At 37.5% G+C, this 26,175-nt stretch overlaps 1 protein-coding gene and 1 long non-coding RNA gene across 2 annotated transcripts in view; both read right to left on the bottom strand.

The window, feature by feature from the left end:
- Positions 1-18,261, bottom strand: part of LOC140172441 (uncharacterized) — a 43,988-nt gene extending 25,727 nt beyond the window's left edge. The window contains exons 1-4 of the mRNA XM_072195589.1: positions 18,117-18,261; positions 13,781-13,877; positions 2,802-2,972; positions 2,026-2,187 (exon numbers count right to left, since the gene is read on the bottom strand). Coding sequence (XP_072051690.1) covers positions 2,026-2,187; positions 2,802-2,972; positions 13,781-13,877; positions 18,117-18,261 — 575 coding nt within the window. The remainder of the gene's footprint in view (positions 1-2,025; positions 2,188-2,801; positions 2,973-13,780; positions 13,878-18,116) is intronic.
- A 4,281-nt stretch (positions 18,262-22,542) lies between these two features.
- LOC140136512 (uncharacterized) lies at positions 22,543-25,888 on the bottom strand. The gene is made up of 3 exons (XR_011856671.1): positions 25,733-25,888; positions 24,183-24,237; positions 22,543-23,635 (listed from the first exon to the last, which is right to left on the bottom strand). It is a non-coding gene; the product is annotated as an uncharacterized lncRNA (long non-coding RNA).
- Between the last annotated feature and the right edge of the window lie 287 nt (positions 25,889-26,175).

The following is a 26,175-nucleotide window of genomic DNA, read 5'->3' as shown; positions in this document are numbered from 1 at the left end:
CATGCCTGATAATTGACAAGAGCCCGATATTTAAGGCCCGGCAAAAACGTGATCTTGCATTTCACGCCGTGATTCTCCTCTCGCTATTAACCAACTATCTCACTTTTTAAAAAAGTTTCCAAGCAGTGCACTTAATACTATAAAAATGTTGCTTTATGCCATAAAATTTCGCCGAATTCCATTAAAATGCAGTTCAGACTTCGCCAAAGTGCAGAATTCAACAGCATTGCAAGCACATGGTCGAGTGAAAAAGTCATGCTTTACTCAATAAAACTGACATTTCATTTCAAATGTCATTATATTTATTGAATTACTGGAATATTTTGACTATAAAACATAATTCAAGGTCAAATTTTTGTCACTTTTTTCTTCGATACTGGCTGGCCATCGGCAAGTTTATTTACATGTAAACATTGTTTTGAACAATACAGGGCAGCAAATTTTTGGATTTTTTTTTTTTTCGCATTTTCAGGTGTTTTTTTTCTGGGAAAATCTCGCTTTTAAAAATTTTGGATCTCGTTTTTTACCGGGGCCTACCGATATTGAAAGGGCTATTGAATTTTCGCCAGGGCTATCAGAAAAAATGTCTAGATAGCCCAGATGGCTATCAGGAAATGGTCCCTTATTTCTACCTCTGCGTTAGTTTCATTGTGCCGTGTCTAACAATCACGCCAGCGTTGCATGCCTTCGCGTATACGAGACGGAGCTTTGTGTATCTATGCGTTTACGTGAAAGACCGTAAAACTACCCGGGACGTGCGTAGCAGTTTCGCCTGTCGCATATCATGGAACAATCGGCCCTCATTATCGGGTGATGCTGAGACCGACTGTATGGAGTATGTCTGTTATTTCTTTCGTCCATGCAGACAACATACCCATTCATCTGTATACAGAGGCCATCCATAGTCAGGGCTCAACTATTTTCTGGGGTGTGAAATCCTATGCTGTGAACTTTGCCTTTTTCAGTGCAATTTGATTTGATCCGTTCAATTCTCGCTATTCGCAATAAGGGCGCCGCCAGCGGTTTGCGATGTAATCGATGTATCATGGGAAAATCGTGATGTACCATGGGAAAAGGTCGACATCAAGTCCGCGCAATCTGAATATTACCATGCTATTACATAGGAACACGTGACAATATTTTTAGTTTGTCAATATAACGGTATTACACGCAAATCGATAGAGAAAAAATTAATTGTGCACATTTCAAATCACATTATTAAGTATTATTGAGTATCGATTCGCGTGTAACACCTTTATTTTGACAAACTAAAAAATGTTGTCACGTGTTCCTATGTAATAGCATGGTAATATTCGTATTGCGCGGACTTGGATGTCGACCTTTTCCCATGATACATCACGATTACATCGCAAACCGCTGGCGGCGCCCTTATTGCGAATAGCGAGAATTTGATTTGATCCATTCAATTTGATTTGATCCGTTCAATTTGAATATTCCTGAGTAATTCACATTTTACAATGTATCATAGATTACGTTCCGCCATTTCGCTCACAATAAAATGGACAGGATTGATTACACAATGTAGACTCAAGTATTTTCTGTAATTAACGCCACAGAGACGTTGCATTTTCCAAGAGGGACGTTATTAACAAATATCATTTCCATTAAAAACATCCATAGTGCGTCTCGTCTTAAGATGAGAGTAACGCCATGTTGGATGTTGCAGTGGCAGTTTCGAATCTGCATAAATGCAGTTGCGTTGCCAGTAAATGCAGATAAATCGCTCTGCTATGTGTGTGTATACGCCCAGTGGGATTTGGTTAGCGCACACAATTCAAATCTGCAACTGCATAATCCAACATGGCGTTCCTCTCAACTTAAGATGACACAGACTATAGCACATACATGTACCATCTGGTCGTCAGCTGTGGTGCTCCACTCACATGAAGGGATTTCTACAAATGATGTAAACACAGCCAATAACAATGGACGCACACATGTTTAGAGTTGCAAAAACACATGCACCAATCACTGGGCCCTTGCCATAATGACAATTTTACATACCTTAACACATCGTCCCTGTGGTATGGATCTCTGAACCTATCTTCATAGCGATCTCTGAGAGGTGATCTGTCTCGTCCTCTTGGTGGCGGTGGTCCATCGCGATCAAAAGGAGGTCTCTCGCGATCATAGGGAGGGAAACGATCTCTGTCTCTATCCAAATCCCTGTAATATTTATATCAAGCAAATCAGTGTGGGATTGTGGTTATTAAGTATGCCGCACAGCATGCTTCAGTTGCTGTTTCTATCAATCAAGAGCTTCAAAGATTTTGATTTTTGGACAATCAGAACTGATAATAACAATGATGTTTTTATTTTCAATTGTTTTTTATTTGATTAGATCCATTGATCCATTGGCACCAGGTGGTCTGTGGAAGAAGCTAAAGTTGCTACCAAGGACTGGGCCATATGGAAGTTTCTACGTCAGGCAGCAGGTGCAGAAATGCATGATGCTGTCTGGTAGGTAGGTAGGTAGGTAGGTAGATCCAAGAAAGCCTCTTATGAAACTTATTTCAGTTGACTCCATTTGAACACCAGGACAGATTGGAACCAGGGTTCGAATCTCAGTGAAGCCACCAAGGCCATTGCCAGGCCCTTTTCAGTTTTAGCCTTGGTGCCCCAGATCGTTGTCAACATCAAGGCATTGTTCACCACTTGTTGGCCTTGGTCTTTGCCCAGTGGCTTTGAAAATGATATTGGTAATAATAATAATAATAATAATAATAATAAAACTGCTCTTTTTTAAATTAACAATTTTGCCATTAACCCCCAAAACTTACCTCAATCTGTCTTTATCCCTGTCGTCAAATCGGCCTCCCGGGCCACCTTTATCCCTATCATCAAATCGACCACCGGGGCCACCTTTGTCTCTGTCATCAAAACGACCACCAGGTCCACCTTTGTCTCTGTCATCAAAGCGGCCACCAGGGCCACCCCCACAAAGCGGTTGTCTCGGTCATCAAAACGGCCCCACCTGGTCCTCCTTTATTGCCTTTATTACCAGATCCCCTTTCATGTTTGGCAAAACTGCAATCTATGGAGATTTAAACACAAGTTATTGTGAGAGATATTATTGAGCAGGTGTATTTGCACTGATTCTTCATAAGGAGAGCCAAAGACTGGAACCTTCTTTAAACAGATCCAGGCTGCTCACAGTACCTTGTGCAATGCCTGCATTGAAGGACCTGCAGTACTAGTGTCCATTAGCAAGCTTATTAACCCAGGGTCAGAATTTTGTTTCACAGTGCGAGAATGAATCTTGATTCTTGCAGAATAAATTTGCGGGAATCATTTGATTCTCGCAAATCAACTTCTGTGTAAACTACAAACGTTTGCAGGAATCAACTTTGATTAACTAATATTTTCTTATTAATAGATGTTCGTATTATAATAACGGTGGATCATTTCTGCGCTCATCCACTGTCGGAGTTGATGCGCTCGGAAGTGAATTATTTTCTTATTTTATTAATAAAATGCAATATGCATGCGTATAATAACTAATATTTTCTTATTATATAAAAATAATATGCATGCTTATAATAACTAAACTCCGAGAAGTTAATTGCTATTAGTATAACCGAATTGACAGCAAAAAATATATTTTCTTATTATAATAACGGTGCCTCATTTCTGCGCTCAAGCAGAACATCCACTGTTGGAGTAACTGCGCTCGGAAGTAAAATAATAGATTTTCTTATTAGGCCTATTATTTCTTATTAATAAATATACATGCGTATAATAACTAGTATTAGGCCTATTATAATAACTATAACTCCAAATTGACAGCAAAATAATGCATTTTCTTAATGAAATTACGGCGGATCATTGCTGCGCTCGGCAGCAGAACATCCACTGTTGGAGTAACTGCGCTCGGAAGCAATATAATACATTTTCTTATTATAATACTGGTGGAATATTTCTGCGCTCGGGAGGGGGGGGGCGCAGAACCTCCACTGTTGGAGTAACTGCGCTCGGAAGTAAAATAATAGATTTTCTTATTAGGCCTATTATTTCTTATTAATAAATATACATGCGTATAATAACTAGTACTATTAGGCCTATTATAATAACTATAACTCCAAATTGACAGCAAAATAATGCATTTTCTTATTGAAATTACGGCGGATCATTGCTGCGCTCGGTGCAGAAAATCCACTGTCGGAGCTTCTGCGCCGGAAGTCAAATAAATTATTTTCTTATTTTCTTAATAAAATACAATATGCATGCGTATAATAACTAATATTTTCTTATTATATTAATAAAAAATAATCAAAATAATAGATTTTCTTATTATAATAACGGTGGATCATTGCTGCGCTCGGGCGCAGAACATCCACTGTCGGAGTTGATTCGCCCGGGCGCAGTCCCTTATATGTAACGGTGGATCATTGCTGCGCTCGGGCGCAGAAAATCCACTACCGGAGCTTCTGCGCTCGGAAGTCAAATAAATTATTTTATTGTTTTATTAATAAAACACAATATGCATGCGTATAATAACTAATATTTTCTTATTAATAGATGTTCGTATTATAATAACGGTGGATCATTTCTGCGCTCATCCACTGTCGGAGTTGATGCGCTCGGAAGTGAATTATTTTCTTATTTTATTAATAAAATGCAATATGCATGCGTATAATAACTAATATTTTCTTATTATATAAAAATAATATGCATGCTTATAATAACTAAACTCCGAGAAGTTAATTGCTATTAGTATAACCGAATTGACAGCAAAAAATATATTTTCTTATTATAATAACGGTGCCTCATTTCTGCGCTCGGGCGCAGAACATCCACTGTTGGAGTAACTGCGCTCGGAAGTAAAATAATAGATTTTCTTATTAGGCCTATTATTTCTTATTAATAAATATACATGCGTATAATAACTAGTATTAGGCCTATTATAATAACTATAACTCCAAATTGACAGCAAAATAATGCATTTTCTTAATGAAATTACGGCGGATCATTGCTGCGCTCGGGCGCAGAACATCCACTGTTGGAGTAACTGCGCTCGGAAGCAATATAATACATTTTCTTATTATAATACTGGTGGAATATTTCTGCGCTCGGGAGGGGGGGGGCGCAGAACATCCACTGTTGGAGTAACTGCGCTCGGAAGTAAAATAATAGATTTTCTTATTAGGCCTATTATTTCTTATTAATAAATATACATGCGTATAATAACTAGTACTATTAGGCCTATTATAATAACTATAACTCCAAATTGACAGCAAAATAATGCATTTTCTTATTGAAATTACGGCGGATCATTGCTGCGCTCGGGTGCAGAAAATCCACTGTCGGAGCTTCTGCGCTCGGAAGTCAAATAAATTATTTTCTTATTTTCTTAATAAAATACAATATGCATGCGTATAATAACTAATATTTTCTTATTATATTAATAAAAATAATCAAAATAATAGATTTTCTTATTATAATAACGGTGGATCATTGCTGCGCTCGGGCGCAGAACATCCACTGTCGGAGTTGATGCGCCCGGGCGCAGTCCCTTATATGTAACGGTCACAGAATTAGTAACTGCGCTCGGAAGTAAAAAAAAAAAAAGAGTCTAGAGTCTAATATAATATAATATGTTTTTTCTCATTTTACGTTTATTAAGTTAGGCGGGCAGCCTAACTTATTTCTTTCTTGCCATTTCTTCTTTCTTTCTCACAATTTGCTACTACTTCCACATCCTTGATCGGATTTCGACCAAACTCAGTCACAAGCAGTATTGGGTAGCTGGCTACAAAAGTTATGGGTTGTTTAATGTCAGAGGTCATCCAAGGGGTCACAGGGGTAAAAAAGTTCATTTTAACCGAAAATGCTCCGATTGAGCTGAAATTTAAATGCAATGATCCTTATGACATTCTAAACATGTTTGAAATATTTTAAAATTTATTTAAGGTCATTAAGGGGTCATAAAGGGGTCAAAGGTCAAGTTTTTCAAAATGCTCCAATTGAGCTGAAATTTAAATGCAAAGATTCATATGACATTGTAAACATTTTAAAAATATTTTAAAATTCATTTAAGGTCATAAAGGGGTCAAAGATCAAGTTTTTCAAAATGCTCCAATTGAGCTGAAATTTAAATGCAATGATCCTTATCACATTCTAAACATGTTAAAAAAGATTTTAAAATTCATTTAAGGTCATTAAGGGACAATAAAGGGGTCAAAGGTCAAGTTTTCAAAATGCTTCAATTGAGCTGAAATTTAAATGTAATGATCCTTATGACATTCTTAACATGTTTTAAATATTTTAAAATTCGTTTAAGGTCATTAAGGGGGTCATACAGAGGTCAAAGGTCAAGTTTTCAAAATGATCAAGGTATATTAATACGGCAATTAATGAAACATTCTTATAAAATTAATACTATCCAGCAATAGCTGCTTGATCAGATCGTCACAGTCATCCGCCTAACTTACCTCGTGCCCTTGCAAAGGGCACAGTTGCTCTAGTTTTCTGTTTTCTTTCATCCACATTCTTTTCTTCTTTTGTCTTTTTTTTCTTTCCTTTTTTTCCGTTCACGTTTCCTTGTCGGTACTTTTCATGTAACCGCAATTGCTCTCTCAGATAATTCCTATTCAAATATAATTCTGATTGACACATGACCACTTGCCTTTGTTAGTCAACAGATAAGTAGGTGGATTCCCATACATGCGGAGGGGGTCCAAAAATTAGCATAAGCGAAGATCAATGTCAATTTTAAATCCACGGCAGAGGATAATTTATGGGCCGTCATTTTGTGGTTAGAGATTAAAGGAACCGATAAACGTGGTTTCATGTCGCCGACTCGCCGGCAGCTAGGCTACACCAAGGCCTACGATATATCAGGATATATAGACGAATAAGGAAATCACAAACGCTATTTTCTTATTATGTTAATAAAATATAATATGCATGCGTATAATAACTTAATTCCGAGAAGTTTATTGCTATTAGTATATTTATTTTATTTATTCATTGGAACATACACTTTTGTATCAGTGGCACACGCCTAACCAGCGATGCGTTCAAAAACAACAAATATACATTATATATAAACAAGAAACAAAATTATAACACAATTGAATATAGTCCTACATACAAAATTATGGCCTTAGTACAAAAATTAAGGGGTACTACACCCTCGATAAATTTGTGTCTATTTTTGCATTTTTCTCACAAACTAATAACACACTGGTAACAAAATTAATGTATATTATAGGGGCAAGGAATCCAATTACTACACCGCTTGTCTTGAGTCATTGAAATTTCAGTGTAATAATTGGATTCCTTGCCCCAATAATATACATAACTTTTTTTACCAGTGTGTTATTATTTTTGAGAAAAATGCAAAATAGTCAAAATTTACCACAGGTGTAGTACCCCTTAAAGGAAAAGAAATTAAGAAATTGCCTGTCTCTGAACCCAAGTTGACTTGAAATGGGTCCTTGTCAGGAAGAAACTGCTGGATCATTTCTGCGCTCGGGCGCAGAACATCCACTGTCGGAGTTGATGCGCCCGGGCGCAGTCCCTTATATGTAACGGTGGATCATTACTGCGCTCGGGCGCAGAAAATCCACTGTCGGAGTTGATAATAATAATAATAATAATAAGACATTTATTAAAAGCGCACTAATACACACAAAGCGGCCTCTATGCGCTGAATACATAATACACATAATAATGAAAATAATACAGCATTTATAAAAATTACAATATTTAGGCGACGAAAAAAGAAAACCCTGTTCTACGGGCCCGACCGACCCAGATTTTGAACAAATTGGGAAAAAATCTTTTTTTTTTTTTGTATTTTCTCAAATTGCAAATTATTTACAAATTTTAGTGATATTTTTGGATAATTTCCAACAACAAAAAAAAAAAGAAAAAAAAAAGAAAAAGGCCGACCGACCGACCCTACTTGAAAGGTCCGTCCGCCCGTAGAACAGGGTTTCTTTTTTTTTCGTTGCGATTTTATCGGTTCCTTTTATCTATTAACCACAAAATAACGCGCATAATTATCCCCATTGACATTGTTCTGAATGTTTTGTGTGCCGTGGATTAAAATTGACATTGATCTTCGGTTATGCTAATTTTTAGACCCCCTCCGCTTGTTTGGGAATCCGATGGATTTAATACACCTACTTAAAAAGGCCGAATTGCAAGTGGTCATGTGTCAATCAGAATTATATTTGAATAGGAGTTATTTGCGGTTACATGAAAAGTACCGACAAGGAAGCGTGAACGGAAAAAAAGATGAAGAAAAAAGAATGAAGAAGAAAGAAAACAGTAAAGAAATGAAACTTGTAAAAAATTGCTTATATTCTTTGTAATTATTATTATAGTTATATTATTATAATTATTATTGGTATTATAGTTGTCCTATATTTTGTGCAATGAGATGAGATAAACTATGAAACTCCGTTTAGTGGATTCTCACTTTGACAACACACTTTTTTTTAAAGCGGCCTGGAATGTTCTTGACAATTATATTAGGAATAAACATGACAAAAAACCTCGAATACACACCAATATATTTGGAACAAGAAAAGCAATATATAATTATTGTAATGATAATGTCAATACATTCGGAGTTATAGTAATTATACGCATGCCTATATATTATTTTGTTTTATTATAATCTGAGCTTCCAAACGCAGCAACTCCGACAGTGGATGGTCTGCGCCCGAGCGCAGCAATGATCCACAGGGTTGCCAAAACTTTTTAGCCCAAGTCGCGGGTATAGAGGGTATTCATTACTACGTCATTGGTGTGATTGCTCATGCATACAATTCCTCCACATAGGCTGTTTAGCTTATTCATGAAAGTGGCCTCTTGACATGATATAACAGTAACCTTTATGTCATTAGTGAGGCCCACTTACAATGTTCAACACAAAGTGAACAATGCTATAACTTGGAGGACAAACAAACGAACACCGCCAAATTCGACTGACGTGTGTACAACGCGGGAAGCTATGGGGAAATTGAAGACTCGCTCTCTGATCATGCATGTGTTTATGGTTCGGTTAGCGGTTACTTAGCAACTCTCGTTCCGCTTGGGTTTATTGCATACACTCTATTAGCCATGAAATGTCGCCCAAATAGCCAAAAAAATCGCCCAAAATTTTAAAGTCGATTTAGGGGGTTCTACACCCCCGTTTTATTTTGAATTTTTTGGAAAATGCTGAAATAAATTCGAGAAAACAACAAAAACTGAAAAACTGGAAAAAAAATTAAATGAAAAAAAAGTTGAAGAAACATTTAAAGTCGATTTGAGGGGGTTCTATACCCCCCCTTTATTTGGGAATTTTTGGGAAAAGCTGAAATAAATTATAAAAAACTAACAAAAAATGAAAAAAGTTATTAAAAAAAAAAGAAATTAAAAGATGGCTCAGGGGGTACGTTCTACACCCCTTTCTTTCTATTTTTTAATGCTGAAAAAACTAACAAAAACTGATTTTTTGTTATAGGCCTAGGCCTACTGTAAAAAAAATTTATTTGTGAATTTTTGTGGAAATATATAAACTAACAATATTGAAAGAAAAAAAATTTTAAACTGCAAATTGAAATAATGAAAAACTAACAAACATTTTCAAAAATGTAAGAAAAAAATTAACTGCAAGGAAAATAAAATATTAACTTTTGACGGGGTTCTGCACTATCTTTTTAATTTTTGGGAAATGCTGAAACAAATTACAAACAAACGAACAAAAATTATTTTAAAAAATGCCAGGAAAACAAACAAATTAATTAATAGACATGCCATTCACTGCAATGGGGATAGGCCTACAAATATTTGCCTTCAGCTGAGTGATAACAACATGTGCATGTACTATTTTTAATCAAATTCAAAACGGCCGGTTTTTTTATCATCATGCCGTTTTAAAAGAAAATGTGCGGTAGGTGTTTAAACATTTTTATTTCAAAAGAACTGCCGCCAACGAAAAAAACACCAAAAACTTATGTTGAAGTAGACTGAACTTGGCACCCCGCTGACACTAAGAAGCTACTTCAGTCGAAAGTCGTCTTAAACCACTTGTGAGTATTTAGATGGGAATATTCTAAGGATAATCCTCCAGCTCAAGTGGTCTTTAGCAACAACATGTGATGCGATTTACCAGCCCCCTCCCTGTGCGTGCCATTGTCATGGGAAGCACACTGACCACAGAGTGTTTTGTAACTTTTGTTTATTGAATTAGTTGTTTGGTGCTTTTGTTGAATGACCATCGGAAAGAATTGGCAATCATGATCAAAAAGTTTTGAAGTCGGCTTTGTCACAAATCGCCCAACATTTAATACATTTCGCGGGTGAGATTTTCAAAGTAGCCCAAATGTCGCGAAATCGCGGGAGCACTTTCTTTGTCGCGGACGGAAGTTGAAAATCGCCCAATTGGGCGCCGAAATCGCGGGTTTGGCAACCCTGATGATCCACCGTTACAACTGCGCCCATCAGGCGCAGCAACTCCGGCAGTGGATTCTCTGCGCTCGAGCGCAATAATGATCAACTGATATTATAATATTAAGAAAATATGTAATTTTATTTCCGAGCGCAGTTATTTCCAAAAAAAAAAAAAAAAAAAAAAAAAATGGCCGACCCTACTTGAAAGGTCCGTCCGCCCGTAGAACAGGGTTTCTTTTTTCGCCTTATCGGATCCTTTTATCTATTAACCAAAAAATGACACCTACTTATCTGGTGACTAACAAAGGCGAATTGCAAGTGGACATGTGTCAATCAGAATTATATTTGAATAGGAATTATTTGCGGTTACATGAGAAGTACCGACAAGGAAACGTGAACGAAAAAAAAAGATGAAGAAAAAAGAATGAAGAAGAAAGAAAACAGGAAACTTGTTAAGACCAATAGACCTAATAGTGATAAACTTCTCCGTAGCGCTAATATAATAAGTTTTATTATAATCTGAGCTTGCGAGCGCATTATATAGACCTAATAGTAAATATCAATAAACTTCTCGGAGTTATAGTTATTATTATACGCATGCATAGGCCTAATAGTAATAAACTTCTCCGTGAGAGCTATTACAATAAAAAATATATTATTAATATAATAAGAAAATAATTTATTTAGCTTCCGAGCGCATCAACTCCGACAGTGGATTCTTTGCGCTCGAACGCATCAATGATCCACCGTTATTTTAATAAGAAAATCCATTATTTTGCTTTCGGCGCAGACCTAATAGTAAATATCAATAAACTTCTCGGAGTTATAGTTATTATTATACGCATGCATAGGCCTAATAGAAATAATAAGAAAATACTTTATTTTGCTTCCGAGCGCATCAACTCCGACAGTGGATTCTCTGCGCTCGAGCGCAGAAATGATCCACCGTTATTTTAATAAGAAAATCCATTATTATCGCAGTTACTCCAACAGTGGATGTTCTGCGCCCGAGCGCAGCCATCATCCACCGTTACATATAAGGGACTGCGCCCGGGCGCATCAACTCCAACAGTGGATATTCTGCGCCCGAGCGCAGCAATGATCCACCGTTATTATAATAAGAAAATCTATTATTTTGCTGTCAATTCGGTTATACTATAGCAATAAACTTCTCGGAGTTTAGTTATTATACGCATGCATAATTATATTTTATTAATAAAATAAGAAAATAATTTATTTGACTTCCAAGCGCAGAAGCTCCGACAGTGGATTTTCTGCGCCCGAGCGCAGCAATGATCCGCCGTAATTTCAATAAGAAAATGTATTATTTTGCTTTCAATTTGGAGTTATAATAGGCCTAATACTAGTTATTATACGCATGTATATTTATTAATATAGGCCTAATAAGAAAATGTATTATTTTGCTTCCGAAAGCATCAACTCCGACAGTGGATGTTCTGCGCCCCCCGAGCGCAGAAATGATCCACCGTTATTTTAATAAGAAAATCCATTATTTTGCTTCCGAAAGCAGTTACTCCAACAGTGGATGTTCTGCGCCGAGCGCAGCAATGATCCACCGTTATTATAATAAGAAAATCTATTATTTTGCTGTCAATTCGGTTATACTATAGCAATAAACTTCTCGGAGTTTAGTTATTATACGCATGCATAATTATATTTTATTAATAAAATAAGAAAATAATATTTGACTTCCGAGCGCAGAAGCTCCGACAGTGGATTTTCTGCGCCCGAGCGCAGCAATGATCCGCCGTAATTTCAATAAGAAAATGTATTATTTTGCTTTCAATTTGGAGTTATAATAGGCCCAATACTAGTTATTATACGCATGTATATTTATTAATATAGGCCTAATAAGAAAATGTATTATTTTGCTTCCGGCGCATCAACTCCGACAGTGGATGTTCTGCGCCCCCCGAGCGCAGATATGTTCCACCGTTATTATAATAAGAAAATGTATTATATTGCTTCCGAGCGCAGTTACTCCAACAGTGGATGTTCTGCGCCCGAGCGCAGCAATGGTCCACCGTTACATATAAGGGACTGCGCCGGGCGCATCAACTCCGACAGTGGATGTTCTGCGCCCGGCGCAGCAATGATCCACCGTTATTATAATACGAAAATCTATTATTTTACTTCCGAGCGCAGCAACTCCGACAGTGGATTCTCTGCGCCCGCGCGCAGCAATGATCCACCGTTACATATAAGGGACTGCGCCCGGGCGCAGCAACTCCGACAGTGGATGTTCTGCGCCCGAGCGCAGAAATGATCCACCGTTATTATAATACGAAAATCTATTATTTTACTTCCGGCGCAGCAACTCCGACAGTGGATGTTCTGCGCCCGGCGCAGCAATGATCCACCGTTACATATAAGGGACTGCGCCCGGGCGCAGCAACTCCAACAGTGGATGTTCTGCGCCCGAGCGCAGAAATGATCCACCGTTATTATAATAAGAAAATCTATTATTTTGCTTCCGGCGCAGCAACTCCGACAGTGGATTCTCTGCGCCTCGAAGCGCAGAACATCCACTACCGGAAGTTCTGCGGAGGGGCGCAGGAGCTCCACTGGTGGATGACGTACATAACTCATTCTTCAGCTAATGAGATGTACATGATTCAATCTGCCAATCTGAAACCCACTTTCATAAAACAAGCAGTGGCATATAGGGGGCAAAGGGGGCAGCTTCCCCCTCCCCATGAGAAGTCTTTGTCCCCCCCCCCCCTTAAAGTTGCCTTGCCCCCCCCCCTTTGCCCACCCTCTGAAAAAGTGCTGGCTATGCCACTGTAAACAAGTGCTGTACTTCTCTCCAAGTGATGAGTAAGTGTTTGATGAAAAATTAAAAATAATTTTCACAACATGTTGCACTGGTCACTTCAACATTTAGCCATTAGTTTCACTTTTGTTGTTTGTTCAAAGCTCGCCCATTCACTCGGTCGGACATCCGGGAACATTGTCCCCTTCGTCCCCTTTGCACAAGCACGCACATAGCATTAGCAACCAGCTCGAGAAAAGGGAACTGCACATGCGCACACTGGTTTTACAAGGCTATTTCTCCTTTGTGACATCAGCCCGACCAAGAGAACACAATGTGTTGAAACTTGATGGTGCGACATTGCATAAATAAATAAATGATTTGACTGATCTTTTTATCCTCCACATAATGTACTTACCAGTGGTGTAGCCAGGGGGACAAGGAGGGGGCAGTTGCCCTCCTCTGAGAAGTCTTGCCCCCAGCCCCCACTGTGAGAGGCCTTTTTGTAATTTTTAGCTCATTTTTGTCAGAATTTTCCCCCTTGCCCCCCTTTGAAAAAAGTCCTGACTACGCCACTAGTTCTTACCTATTTCTGACCCCTTGAAATTTGAGCCTTTTTCTCCTTTAATAGCTGACAAGGCATCTTCTGTGTTCTTGAACTGTACAAATGCAAATCCTCTGTGTAGTGATACCTCTGTGGATAGTAACACAGAATTAAGTTATATGACAAATATTTACTAAATACAAAATCTCTTAGAATGCAACCTGCATGTTTCCAAAGCATAGAAAAAATATTTATTTGTTGACTTTTAAGGGGTACTACACCCCTGGCAAATTTTGTGCCTATTTTTGTATTTTTCTCAAACAATATAGCACATCGGTGAAAAGTAAGATATGTATATTATAGGGGCAAGGACTACAACTACTGTACTGAAAATTCAGCAACTTAAAGCAAGTAGTTATTGATTTATTGATCAAATATTGGTTTTCCCTCATTTTTGACTGTAACTCCACAACTGTTGTCTGTGCTGAAATAAATTTTCTAGTGCAGTAGTTGTAGTCCTTGCCCCTATCTTACTTTTCCCCAATGCGCTATAATTTTTTAGAAAAATGCCAAAATAGGCACAAAATTAAGCAGGGGTGTAGTACCCCCTTAACTGGCACAACTGTTTTGATCGTGGTTCCATTGACTTTGTGTGGCAGCACTTTCTAATGCCGAAAAAGCATAAACCCTTCAGACTGTTGCGTGATAGACACCCATAATAAAGGATGGAACGTTGGGATGTTTCTCACTAGTTTTGAATTTCCACTGGTGTTACAATTAAGGGGGTACTACACCCTGCCCAATTTTGTACCTATTTTTGCATTTTTCTCAAAAATTATAGCACATTGGTGACAAGTAAGATATGTATATTCAGCACAGACAATGTTAACAGTTGTGAAGTTACATGTACATGTACAGTCAAAAATGAGGGAAAACCAATATTTGATCAATAAACAATAACTACTTGCCTTGAGCTGAATTTTCAGTGCAGTAGTTGTAGTCCTTGCCCCTATATCTTACATGTCACCAATGCGCCAACATTTTTGAGAAAAATGCAAAAATAGGCACAAAATTGGTCAGGGGTGTAGTACCCCCATAAGGATCCTGTGAACTTTTCAACAGTGAATAATTGCACCTTGTAAGTAAATGTTTCCTGTGATTTGATTTTACTTTTTTATTTATTAATATCCCACTGCAAGGGAATGTTTTAATTAAACATGAAAGGTGTATGTCAGACCATGGTCAGACTTATGCACAGGAAATGCTAATAAGGACTGCTAATTAAGGGCATACTACACCCATATACTGGTTTGATTGGTCTAAATAAATATTTTTTCATTTATAGCTAGGCGATATATGCACGGATCATGTGAAATAAAAAAAAATATGAAAAAAAGAAGAAAAAAAGTGCTTTTAAACAATTGTAGTAAGTCATTTTAGCCCTATATATATTTTGTTTACTGTATCCTAGTTACTCAGATGCGTGTTTCATAACAAACCATGATTTATTCTATTCAGCATGTTCAAGTAGGGTACATGAATAGAATACATTAAATCCTTTGTTATACTCTCTATAGAAAATCTAGTGGTGCATGCAAAATATATAAACACTTACACAATGGATGTATAGTCATTAGTCAATAATATTATAATGTGTTGTTAGGAGAAGAAAAGGCTATTAGGTCACCGTATGTCAGGTTATAGGTCAATTGGTTCAGGTCAAATTTAAGCATCAATTTTGAATACACATGTGAGAGTTTGTGATATCATAATGAGGAATAATTTTGATATTCTGTCTTTAACTGGATATATATCGAGAAGTGCAAGGTGGATATGGTCGCATGTCACAAATAGGTCACCCAAAAATGGGGGAGCCGTAACATGAAAATGCTTTCTTCACACTTCAAGTTTGGTTTATTCTAAAAGTATAGTACCTATTGTGGAAAGTTTGGTGTCATTTTGTAGATAATTATGTTCTTTATCAAATACAAAAAAACCCAAGTCAATTGGACAACTACTTAGAGATTTATACTTCAATATGTAAGATGTGTCAATGGGGGAGCCGGGGCAGGGGAGCTGGGGCGGGGGAGCCCCATAGGGTTGTACACAAAATTGTGAAAATATGGCAAACTTCAAACCTTTGTATCTTAAAAGGTACAACTAGCATGGACCACAAATTGCACACATATCATCCTGGATTGTAGATCTACCTCATAGTAGATCAACTGTAACAAAAGATGTAACTAATTAATTGCCTAATTAAATGCTAATTAAGACACTTTTTCCTATATGTTACTGTACAAAGTGTGCACGTAATGCTCTGACATTTCTAAATGGCCTAACTTTGGCCCGAATCATCCTGCTTATTCAAGTACACATATTTTTAAGGAAATTTGATGAGGAATTCAATTATGCTATTAGTTTTAGTGCCAGAAATGGAGGAAAAAGTTTTGATTGATAAATGTCATAAAAATTGTAAAATTATTTTACAATTTATGACCACCCTGTATGTTTAACACAAGGGATACCAAACTCTTTCTTGCTAATTTGTTTGATGGGCCCATGAAATGTCTTTCTGAATCCATATTTATTTTGAGCTATACATAGCTTTCAGAAAAGAAAAATATGGGGTTCACTGTGACAAGAAAGCTGCTAATTTTGTTGATGTTCCACCCTGTATATTTCTTACCCACCCTGTATTATGATGTTATATTTTGTTGATTTGGCATCCTTGTAATATAAGCTTTCCAGAAATATATACTTATAATGGTCTAAAATGTATTTATTAAAAGTTGTGTTGAAGTGAATCACAATTGGTGATATTTTCCTCATTTTACAGTATGTTACACAAAAGATGACCAATTCATGACATGCGACCATATACTAATATACCTTGGGATGTAAATGGTGAGTACAATTTAGAATGCCTAGTTGAGACGGATTTCACAAATAAATATAAAATAGTTACCAAAATCACAAACGTTAAGCTTACGGAAAACTACCCAATATGGTGGTATAGGTGACAAGAAATACCATTTTTTTCAACATTGCTGTAATATGGTTGTGGTAACCTGTTACCTGTGGCTTAATTAAGTTTCAGTGAAATAATGTCGCAAGTTAAAAATACAAAATATAGCTCAACATTGAAAATAGAAGCATTTTAACCAGTTCCTTTTTTGATAGTTGTGGAGCACCAAGTTCATGAAGTCATAAAAGAAATCAGGAACCACTTATTCCCATTTTACATGTATATATCAACTTTATTTCCCTAACGTGTTAGCAACACATATCCAAAATTTTAACGAAATCCGTTGATAGTAAGCTTTCCAAAATGAAGTGAATTTAAATCATCAGTGATGTACCACCTTTTGGCTTCTACTTTTAAAAGCATGTAAGCTACGTTGATACCGATGCCACCAATAAAGCGAGAAGATTTGCCCTTCATTTTGCATACCACTTTGTCCAATTTTTTTTTTGTAATTTCTTCACAAAATGCAAAAAATGCAAAAAAAAAATCAATGGGTGTAGTACCCCCTTAAGCTTTTGCAATGTTCAAAAAACATTGACCACTGGCCAAGCCTCTAGAAAATGTTCTGCTTTCTGGTAACTTGATGACAAGTGCTGGTCCAGCCGGGGTCCAGGGCCCGCTTAAGGGCCCTGTATGCTCTCAGGGTTTAGATGCTCTCTGGTGCAATGTGAGCCTAATTATTTTGGAACAGTTTTATATACAAATTTATACCATTTTTCATAAAAACACAACTTAAATTTCTAAGTATTACTGTCAAATTGTCAAATCTCAAAAATTTCAATTGACTGCCTGCCACCCGAGGCCAAGTCCTGATCGGTATGGTACATTGTAGATCAGCAGGTGAGGTGATTTCCCCCTATCCCAAACTGATCTGAATGAATTTTAACATGAAAACAATATTTGCTGCTAGTTCATTGCAGGGGAAAACAGTGATGGGCCGCATGGGCGTACAGTGTTCGATTTAGAGGGGTTTTACATGCACAAATGCATGTAACTTTGGCTCTGTGCATGTAGAATTTTGCCTGTGCATGCAAAATTTTGTGTTATTCAGCCCATTTTGAGTTGTGCATGTAAATTTTATTTTCTAAATCGAACCCTGTGGGCGTAGCCGGTATCACTTTGATACACAATTTTGGAAATGTGTAGGCTACAGCAATTTATGCCACAGACATATACAATGAACTGTGCAAATGCAACAAAAATCAAGTAGTGCAAGGCTAAGCTGATAAATGCTACGCATAAAAAATGTCTTACGTCCAACGCTGGGGGAAACCTACTATTGGTAAACATTGTAAATATGCTGTAGACAAACTTATACGTAAGGTGGAAAAAAAATCAGGATCTGCATATATGTGACCTACCTATTACTGGTCCGTATTTGGCAAATCTTTCTACTACCTCTGGTTTGGAAAGAAAATCTGTGGGAAGATTGCCAACAAATATGCGGCACTTGAACATGGGATTTTTTGGTGCTCCTCCATCACTTCCTGGTCCTTTATCACCCATTGCCACCATCTGTTTTACACCTGTATTGGGTTTGATTTAATTCTGCAGAAACAAAACACACAAAAAGTTCAATAGTAAATATTTTTTTGCCCAGAAAAAGTGTAAACTAGAATTTTGTGGTTCTCGACCTGTGCGGTTCTCGACGCAAAGCGTCGGCAGCAATGCAAATTGACGCCCATCATTTTAACCAGTGCAATTTCACTTGACCCCAAAATGACCTTCACATTAAGGTGACTGTTCCCACCAAATTTCATGAAACTGCAGCAGTCTATGGCGATTTGACCCCAGATGACCCCAAAATTACCTTGACATTTTTGGCTTGTTTCAGTAGTCATCCCCACAAAATTTCATGGACCTGCGACAATCTATGGCAATTTGACCTTGGATGACCTTGGATGACCCCAAAATGACCTTGATATTTTTGCCTTGTTTCAGTGGTCATCCCCACAAACTTTAATGAACCTGCGACAATTCATGGCAATTTGACCTTGGATGACCCCAAAATGACCTTGACATATGGCCATTTGACCCCGGATGACCCCAAATGACCTCACAATGACCTTGCAATTATGCAAATTTTGCGCTGAAAAGCAAATCAGGTCAAGAACCTCTGGCTGTGCTACTCTCCGCCAAGTTTCATCACTGTAACTCGTACAGATCTCCAGATAATCTGTGCACAAGGTTATTTTGATTGATATGCATAAATTATGCAAATTGGGTACTTAATTACCATATTTTGCGACAAAAACCTGCTAAAATTTGGAGACCCCAAATTGCCGCCCCTCCACCTAATTGCATCACTATACGCCTTACCAGTTCCGAGAAATTGCACTCACAAGCTCGGACGGACGGACAGATGGACAGACGGACGGACGGACAGACGAACAACCAGGAAACATACAAATGTAATACCTCCGGTGGAGGCATAAAAATATGATCAAAATGCCGTTTTGACAATTTTAGACCCCTGCTCATAGATTACTTCACTTCAATACAACAGCAGCATCGCTTTATTCTTACGTACAATACTTCATACAATCGAATAGTATTTGAGGGTTTTTCACATTTGAAAAAATCTTTGGAAAAAAAATATTACCGGTACCGTATTAAACAAAAAAAAAATGCATTTGGCATTTGGTTTTTCAGAGTTGGAGAGCTTTAAAATGAGACATTCAAGATGGCTGCTTGGCCCTGCTGAAAACAAAATGAAAATCTGTGGTTCCGTTCCGTTTTTTTTGGCATCAAACAAAAAAAATTTCGATGACTGAAGATACTCAAATTTCATTTTACATGTAGCTGTAATTTTGGTTATAATTTTTTGTTGGACATATGGTATATTTTATCTGACTTAGCTGGAAGCTTATTTCAAGTGGTCATGATGGATTTTACTTTCGGAGGATCCAGTTTTTCAATGGAGATGGACAATGTCAATATGCACGAGGATTTTTTACCAAATTTTACAAAAATTTCACCGATCCTAGCTACGCACACGATTCATCAATTCTGTGCACGTGATGTCATGCAGTCAGTGTGTGGGGCAGTGCTAGGAAATTATGAAGTTTGATTGTGCAGGCTCTTCAACTGATTCATTAAACAGTAAAATTAAGTATTTCTTGCCCAAACTGGCATGACTGGAAACATGCGCGTTGGCGTTGCGTCCATGTACTAGCCGTGGCGATCCTGACTTTTAGACCATCCGCGCTATATAGGGCTGAAATATTACTATTTCATCAAGGTTTAATATTCTAACAAGCTTAAGGTTAGCCGAGAGTTTTTCATGCGCTTGATATCAGCGGGGTGTAAGTTCATAACAGAAACAGCCATGCAGAAAATGAACAAGCGTGTACCCTGGGACGTAGGCCTACTTACAATAGAATATCGATCCACGGTCAAGACATGAAACTTGGCTTAGCTCGTGCCCGGAGCTCCGAGTTGGTGGTGGTGGTGGGGGGGGTGTCATGAGGGGCAGGGGTAGCGCTTGAACTAAACACTCCAGTGTCCGCAGGGACCCCCGAACTTGCAGAAAATTAAAAAGTAGGGGGTCCGGAGTAGAGTTTGGTGAGTCCGAGTTGCACAAATGCAGCATAAATAGTAAATGTATGTCTGCAATAGAGCTAGACTGAAAAACTGGGGGTCTGCAGGGACCCCTGAACTTGCAGAAAATTTAAAAACAGGGGGTCCGAACTCTATTTTGGTGGGTCCGGGACCCCAAAAAGCAACTTAGCGCTACCCTAGATATTGAGGGGCGGCATGCCGGGTCGGATGCCGGGGGGCACAAGCCGTTTTCGGCAATTTTCATAAGGATTTTATAAATTTTAAAATTGATTGGGGGCACTTCGTCAAGGTACGCCATGGAAAATGTATTGATTTTGAATTTATAGCCTTGATATCTTTGATGAAATAAATCAATGCTGCTATTCCCCTGATTACAATGTAATAGGGTATACAACAATAACATCAACAACAATATCAAAAAGCAATTATTTGCAAATCGAATTTGGGAAGAATATTCAACAAGACAGACTTAGCAGGCCTACAAATTTCTGAATTATTTAAAGTGAAAAACAATCAATCATGATTCACTGCAGTCAGCGAATCAATCAAATAAAACTAAAAAGAAAGGAGCAAGAAAGAATAAAGAAATAGTGAAAAAGAGAAAGAAAGAGAGAGAAAGAGAGAGAGAAAGAAAAAGAACGAAAAAGAAAAGAAGAAAGAAAGAAAGAAAGAAAGAAATGAAAAAAAAAAAAAAAAAGAAAAGGAGAAAGAAAAGAGGAAAGAAAGGAAGTAAAAATGAGAAAAGAGAGAAAAAAAAAAGGAAATTCGCCACATGGGGACTCGAACCCACAAAAAAGGTTCATAACAGATTCCCAGTCTAACGTTCTATCCACTCGGCCATACATCAGCTTACACAATTACTTGTTCTCGAAGCGCATATAACTATAATTTGATGCAATTACTTGATTACAATCGCGTCCGCACAATGGCTCTTAGAATAAACATGCATGTCGGCGCTGAAATTTGAACGAACTGATGGAGGAAAAACCTAGTTTTTTGCAATACTAGCTTCAATTTGGAATGAAAATCAAATGGGATAGCAGTTGGCAGAATGTTGAGAAATAATGTAGGTATTCAGATGTCTAAATTAACGTCCCGTAATCAAGATATCGATAATTTCACAAAACAGTTTTTTCTCAGACAAGATTCTCGAAAATGTTCCCCAAAAGCGGGCTTTTAAAATTTAATCGGTACTGTATTTGGTTCTTCCCCATGGCAACATTATTTCTTTAATCGATTTGTAGTACAATACAAAAAAGAAGAAAACAATCACTCGGCGCGGTTTTATACGAGGCGCACATTTGAAAAAAACATCATGGAACGTGTTTTTGATCTTGTGAACATGGTGCGTAAAACGGCTTTTAACGAAGGATTTTCAAATTTATTCTAAAAATTTGTATAAACACACAAGAAAAATGTTAAGCTACATCCAATGCACCAACATTTCACTTGCTGCGATATTTAATTACTGAGAAAACTCTGTTTTAGAGAACAACTTTATACGTCTTTTATACGTTTTTTATACGTTTCTTTGTATACCTTAAACTAAAAGTTTCATCTAAGGAGTCAATCTTTAAACTATTAAGCAAAAATATCCAACAAGCTAAAAACGATTTTTTACCCGTTTTTTAACAAGCTAAAACCAATTTTTGAAAAGAAGCTTAAAACATCAATTTTTCATCGTAAAAATCATCTAAAAAATCTTAAAAAATACAATGACCTACGGTACCTAATATTACTCTATGTTTTCGATGATATCCAAGAAGCTAAAATATTGTGAAAGAGGGCAGGGCTTTGAGTAATGAGGGAAATTACGGGGTGAAATTACATCACGTTTTTCGAGAAATTCGCCATCTTGAATAAATGCAGAATTGCTACACGCGGTAAAACGCGCTTGAAAATGCATGATACGCTAGCGTAAATTACTGTCAAACGAAGCGTACATTTAGCGCTTGTGCTACGTGAAAACTTCGAGCTGGCATCACCGGTTTTGTTACCAGCTCTTTTACGTCAAAAATAGCTATAAAAACATGCATTTTGGAACAAAATAAAGCTTGTTCGATGAAATAAAAGGTATGTTTGTACAGAGTACAGTTGAAAACATGTTAAAAATGATCATGTTTAACCTTGTTGCGAAAGTTTAATATGATAAATTTGTAATTTGTACCTTAGGGGGCCTATATAGCTCGGGTGGTCTAAAAGTCAGGATCGCCCTAGGTAGCATTTTTCATGAAATTTTGAAGTTGATTAAAACCTTTTCTTTTTACATTATTACTATAGATAATTGAAATAGCTTTAAAATGAGGGGTCAACCACCTCTGTAGGACCAGGAATACCAAAGTTATGGGGGAAAAAGGGTCGTCCAAAATCCACCTGTTTCGTTCCTCTTTCTGTATCTACTTTTTGTGACCATATACCACTGTATTACATGTAAAGTATACTAGTGTAATGTGTGTAACTTAGGTTTACATTAATAATGTTTTTCCCTGTTATATTGTTTTTATAGCCTTTATAGGACAGCTTCTTTAAAATGGTCGGAAGTCGGAATGTTGCCGAGACCGATGTTAACCCAACCACGCCCATTTGACCGCACCCAAAAAGCACCCAAATCATGCAAAAAACACCCAAATTACATGAAAAAGCACCCAAATTGAGTAATTTGGGTGTTTTTTAAGGATTTTCTGCATTACCAATGCACCCAAATGTGGGATTTTGGGTGATTTTACTAGTAGTAGTACTGCAAGACAACAAACAGGACATCATTCATCTGCTACTCCAACTTCAGTTGCCATTATTTAGTTATAAAAAGCACCCAAAATAGCCTCTTTGGGTGTTTTTTACTGGTATAATTGAACAAAAGCACCCAAATGTATCAATTTGGGTGTTATTCAAAGAACTAGCTTCGTCCAGCTACTTATTTTGCATGCTTAGGATCAAATAGTGTGGGAATTAAGGAAAAACAACCAATCTGGGTTCTAATTTGGGTGCTTTTTATTGGTAGACCTGTACTAACAGGCTGAACTAAGGCTACAAAACAGCCTAGATTTGGCATTTGTAAAATATATGTTCTATCAATAAAACTGCAATCACAACAGGAATATTATTTTATGTTTATTATAAAATTCATAACATTATTTGTACCTGTACTTTCTATTCAATGGTAAATTTCTAGTTTTTTAAAATCATTATCTTGCACTCTCTTTTCAATTCTTTTTAGCTCTTGAAAAAGTGAGTCAAGTTGGGAAATGCTTAGAAAGCTGTAGTGCTGCATTCTTCCAAGTTCTTCCAAGAGAATTTTGCTGCTGCTGCTGTGCAAATGCTGTAAACAGATTTTTAAAAAATAGAGAAAAGATTAAAATATTATTAGGCCCTTCGCACTTCAGTTTAAAAGGGACAAGGTGACTTTAATTATTAATTATTAATTATCTTTTATTTTCTTTATTTAGTTTGAACTATTACAAGCAACTATTGACTCGTTTTGACAAGAGCAGGCATTTATTATTTCACAACAATATTTGATTTTAAAGTGAAGGTGGAGTTGTAATCTTTGTTCATTCATCATTATCGTTGATTATTATTAAAGTCAGAAAATGGCAAGTAGAAGTAGTTGCAAGTTATTTTCAAGGAGAAAATTAGAAATAAAAATAAAATAATTGATTTCCATTTTGGACCCAGTCGGAAAACAGGAAACTAATAATCAAGTGCGAAGGGCCTTATTTGTACCCAATCAAATCAAATCATATTGATTTCAAAATATACAAAATGTAACCGATTTCGAATTATATTATTGCAATTGCAAATTAATTAAATCTGCAAAGTCTTATGCTGTAAAAGAGGGAAAATCTCATCAGAAGTTCAGAACTGACCTAAGTTTGCTGTTGTTAATAACAAGGCTGCTGCTGCTGATGCTATTCAATCATGCTGTTGTAAACACAATGAGAAACAATAAATGAATAAATATTATGATTATTTGGCTGTCGTCTTGTCAATTAATGTTGTCTGTGCTGATTTACCTAATTTATGGCTCGACCACCCCCTCCGAATCTGGACCCACGTACCCACTAGTCACGTCTACCAGAGGCGTAGCATCATAGGGGCAGGGGGGTGCCCCAATCGATTGCAAAATTTGCCTTGTGCCCTCCCCAATCATGGTCGGTGCCCCCCATATGATGACCCATGCTACACCACTAACGGCTACCTGATTAGTGATTACCCACTCAAGAACTGTATTCCAGGGGCCACCCCAATTGAACACCCAAACAACCCTATCACCCTAACCATTCAACTCCAATTCCATAATAACACACCACCCAAAAGCCATAATGATGGAAAAATTTGATAAAAAATGTTTCAAGAGCCCAAATAAACACACCAAATCCTCCATCACCGGGTCATCGTAACTCCGTTCCCACTACATCTCCATCTGGCTTGGCCAATCAGCCATACCGGTAAACAATATGACAACTCCCCCCCATTGGGGTAGCATGATGATCATTGCCTCCCCCCTTATCAATTTATTTAAATTATTAATCTGGACTGGTTGAAAATTGTAACAAAATCATTGCCGGCTCGCCAAACAAGTTCAGTTGGCTCCGAATCTAATGACACCCACTACATCGCATGACCCCCTCCCCCACCACTGACCTCCCCCATCACCCCTCCCCATCACCACCCCTCCCCCCCCCATTGTGGTAGCATGATAATCATTGCCCCCCCACAAATTTTTTTTTTTGAATCTGGTTGAAAATTGCAACAAAATCATTGCCGGCTCCGCAAACAAGTGCAGTTGGCTCCGTCAAATCTAATGACACCCACTACGTCACATGACCCCCTCCCCCACCACCCACCTACCCCCCCCATCACCCCACCCCATTTAATTTCAATTCAGTTCTATGACCATTCCCAATCAATTCATGTACGTGTATTTCAATGGGCCAGGGCCTACATGCATTTCAATGGGGGAATTCACACGTGCATACAGATACACACACTGACAGAGAGCATAAGCTTCCTCAAATATCAAGATAAGAATATCACATTTCCTGATTTTTTTTTTTTATAATTTCAAGTAAATATTTCAATTACTCATATAAAAATACCAATATTCATGCTCTACAGTAACCCATTATGCTTGAAATTAAGGCAGTAAAAACCTCCCGAACGTACTACAAAGCCACGCCAACAACCGGGTAATTCCCGCAGTATCTGGCTAAAAATGACCCAAAATGGCGCAGTGATGGCATTTTATTTAAAAATTTTATTAAAAAATCGGCGAACCTAAAAAGCGTTACGGTGAGGGCACGTTCTAGCTAGAAACATATCAGAGAATTCAAAATCAAATCCTCGTGGATCGCAAATGTAACCCCTGGATCGCAAAACGGCCTAAAGTTAGGAAAGTATGCAAAAATTCACTCACCTTCGCAGTCCTTCAACTTCAGCCAGCCGTAATTTCTGCATCGATCGCCCCACGAGAGTCGGGTAACTTTATTCAGGTCCGTAAATATTTCATCTTCAATGATTCAGCCTATCTATTAGTCTCCAGCACATGCATCCTCATTAAAAACACGATGTAGTACCCTATGGCGATTCCGTGAATTTTCCATTTAAAATGGCCGCCGGTGAAGCACGCACGAGGTCACAAGGCGTAACGTAAATAATGATCACCAAAATAGCGCCCTCTATAATTAGCGATATGAATAATGCTACCCTAGGCTAGCCGTCGCGTAGCGTGTACACACATGCGCAATAATAATAATAATAAAAGACGCGTATGCTTTCTTCTGTACCGCGCTATGTATGTTTTATCGCGGAGCCACTAGCGTTTGATTATAGTGTTCCAGTTAAAAAATACTTAATTTT

This window comes from Amphiura filiformis, chromosome 16 (genome assembly GCF_039555335.1).
Source record: "Amphiura filiformis chromosome 16, Afil_fr2py, whole genome shotgun sequence".
Classification (NCBI taxonomy): Eukaryota; Metazoa; Echinodermata; class Ophiuroidea; order Amphilepidida; family Amphiuridae; genus Amphiura; species Amphiura filiformis.
The sequence above is the reverse complement of the archived record's forward strand: the minus strand, read 5'-3'. Positions and strand labels throughout refer to the sequence as shown.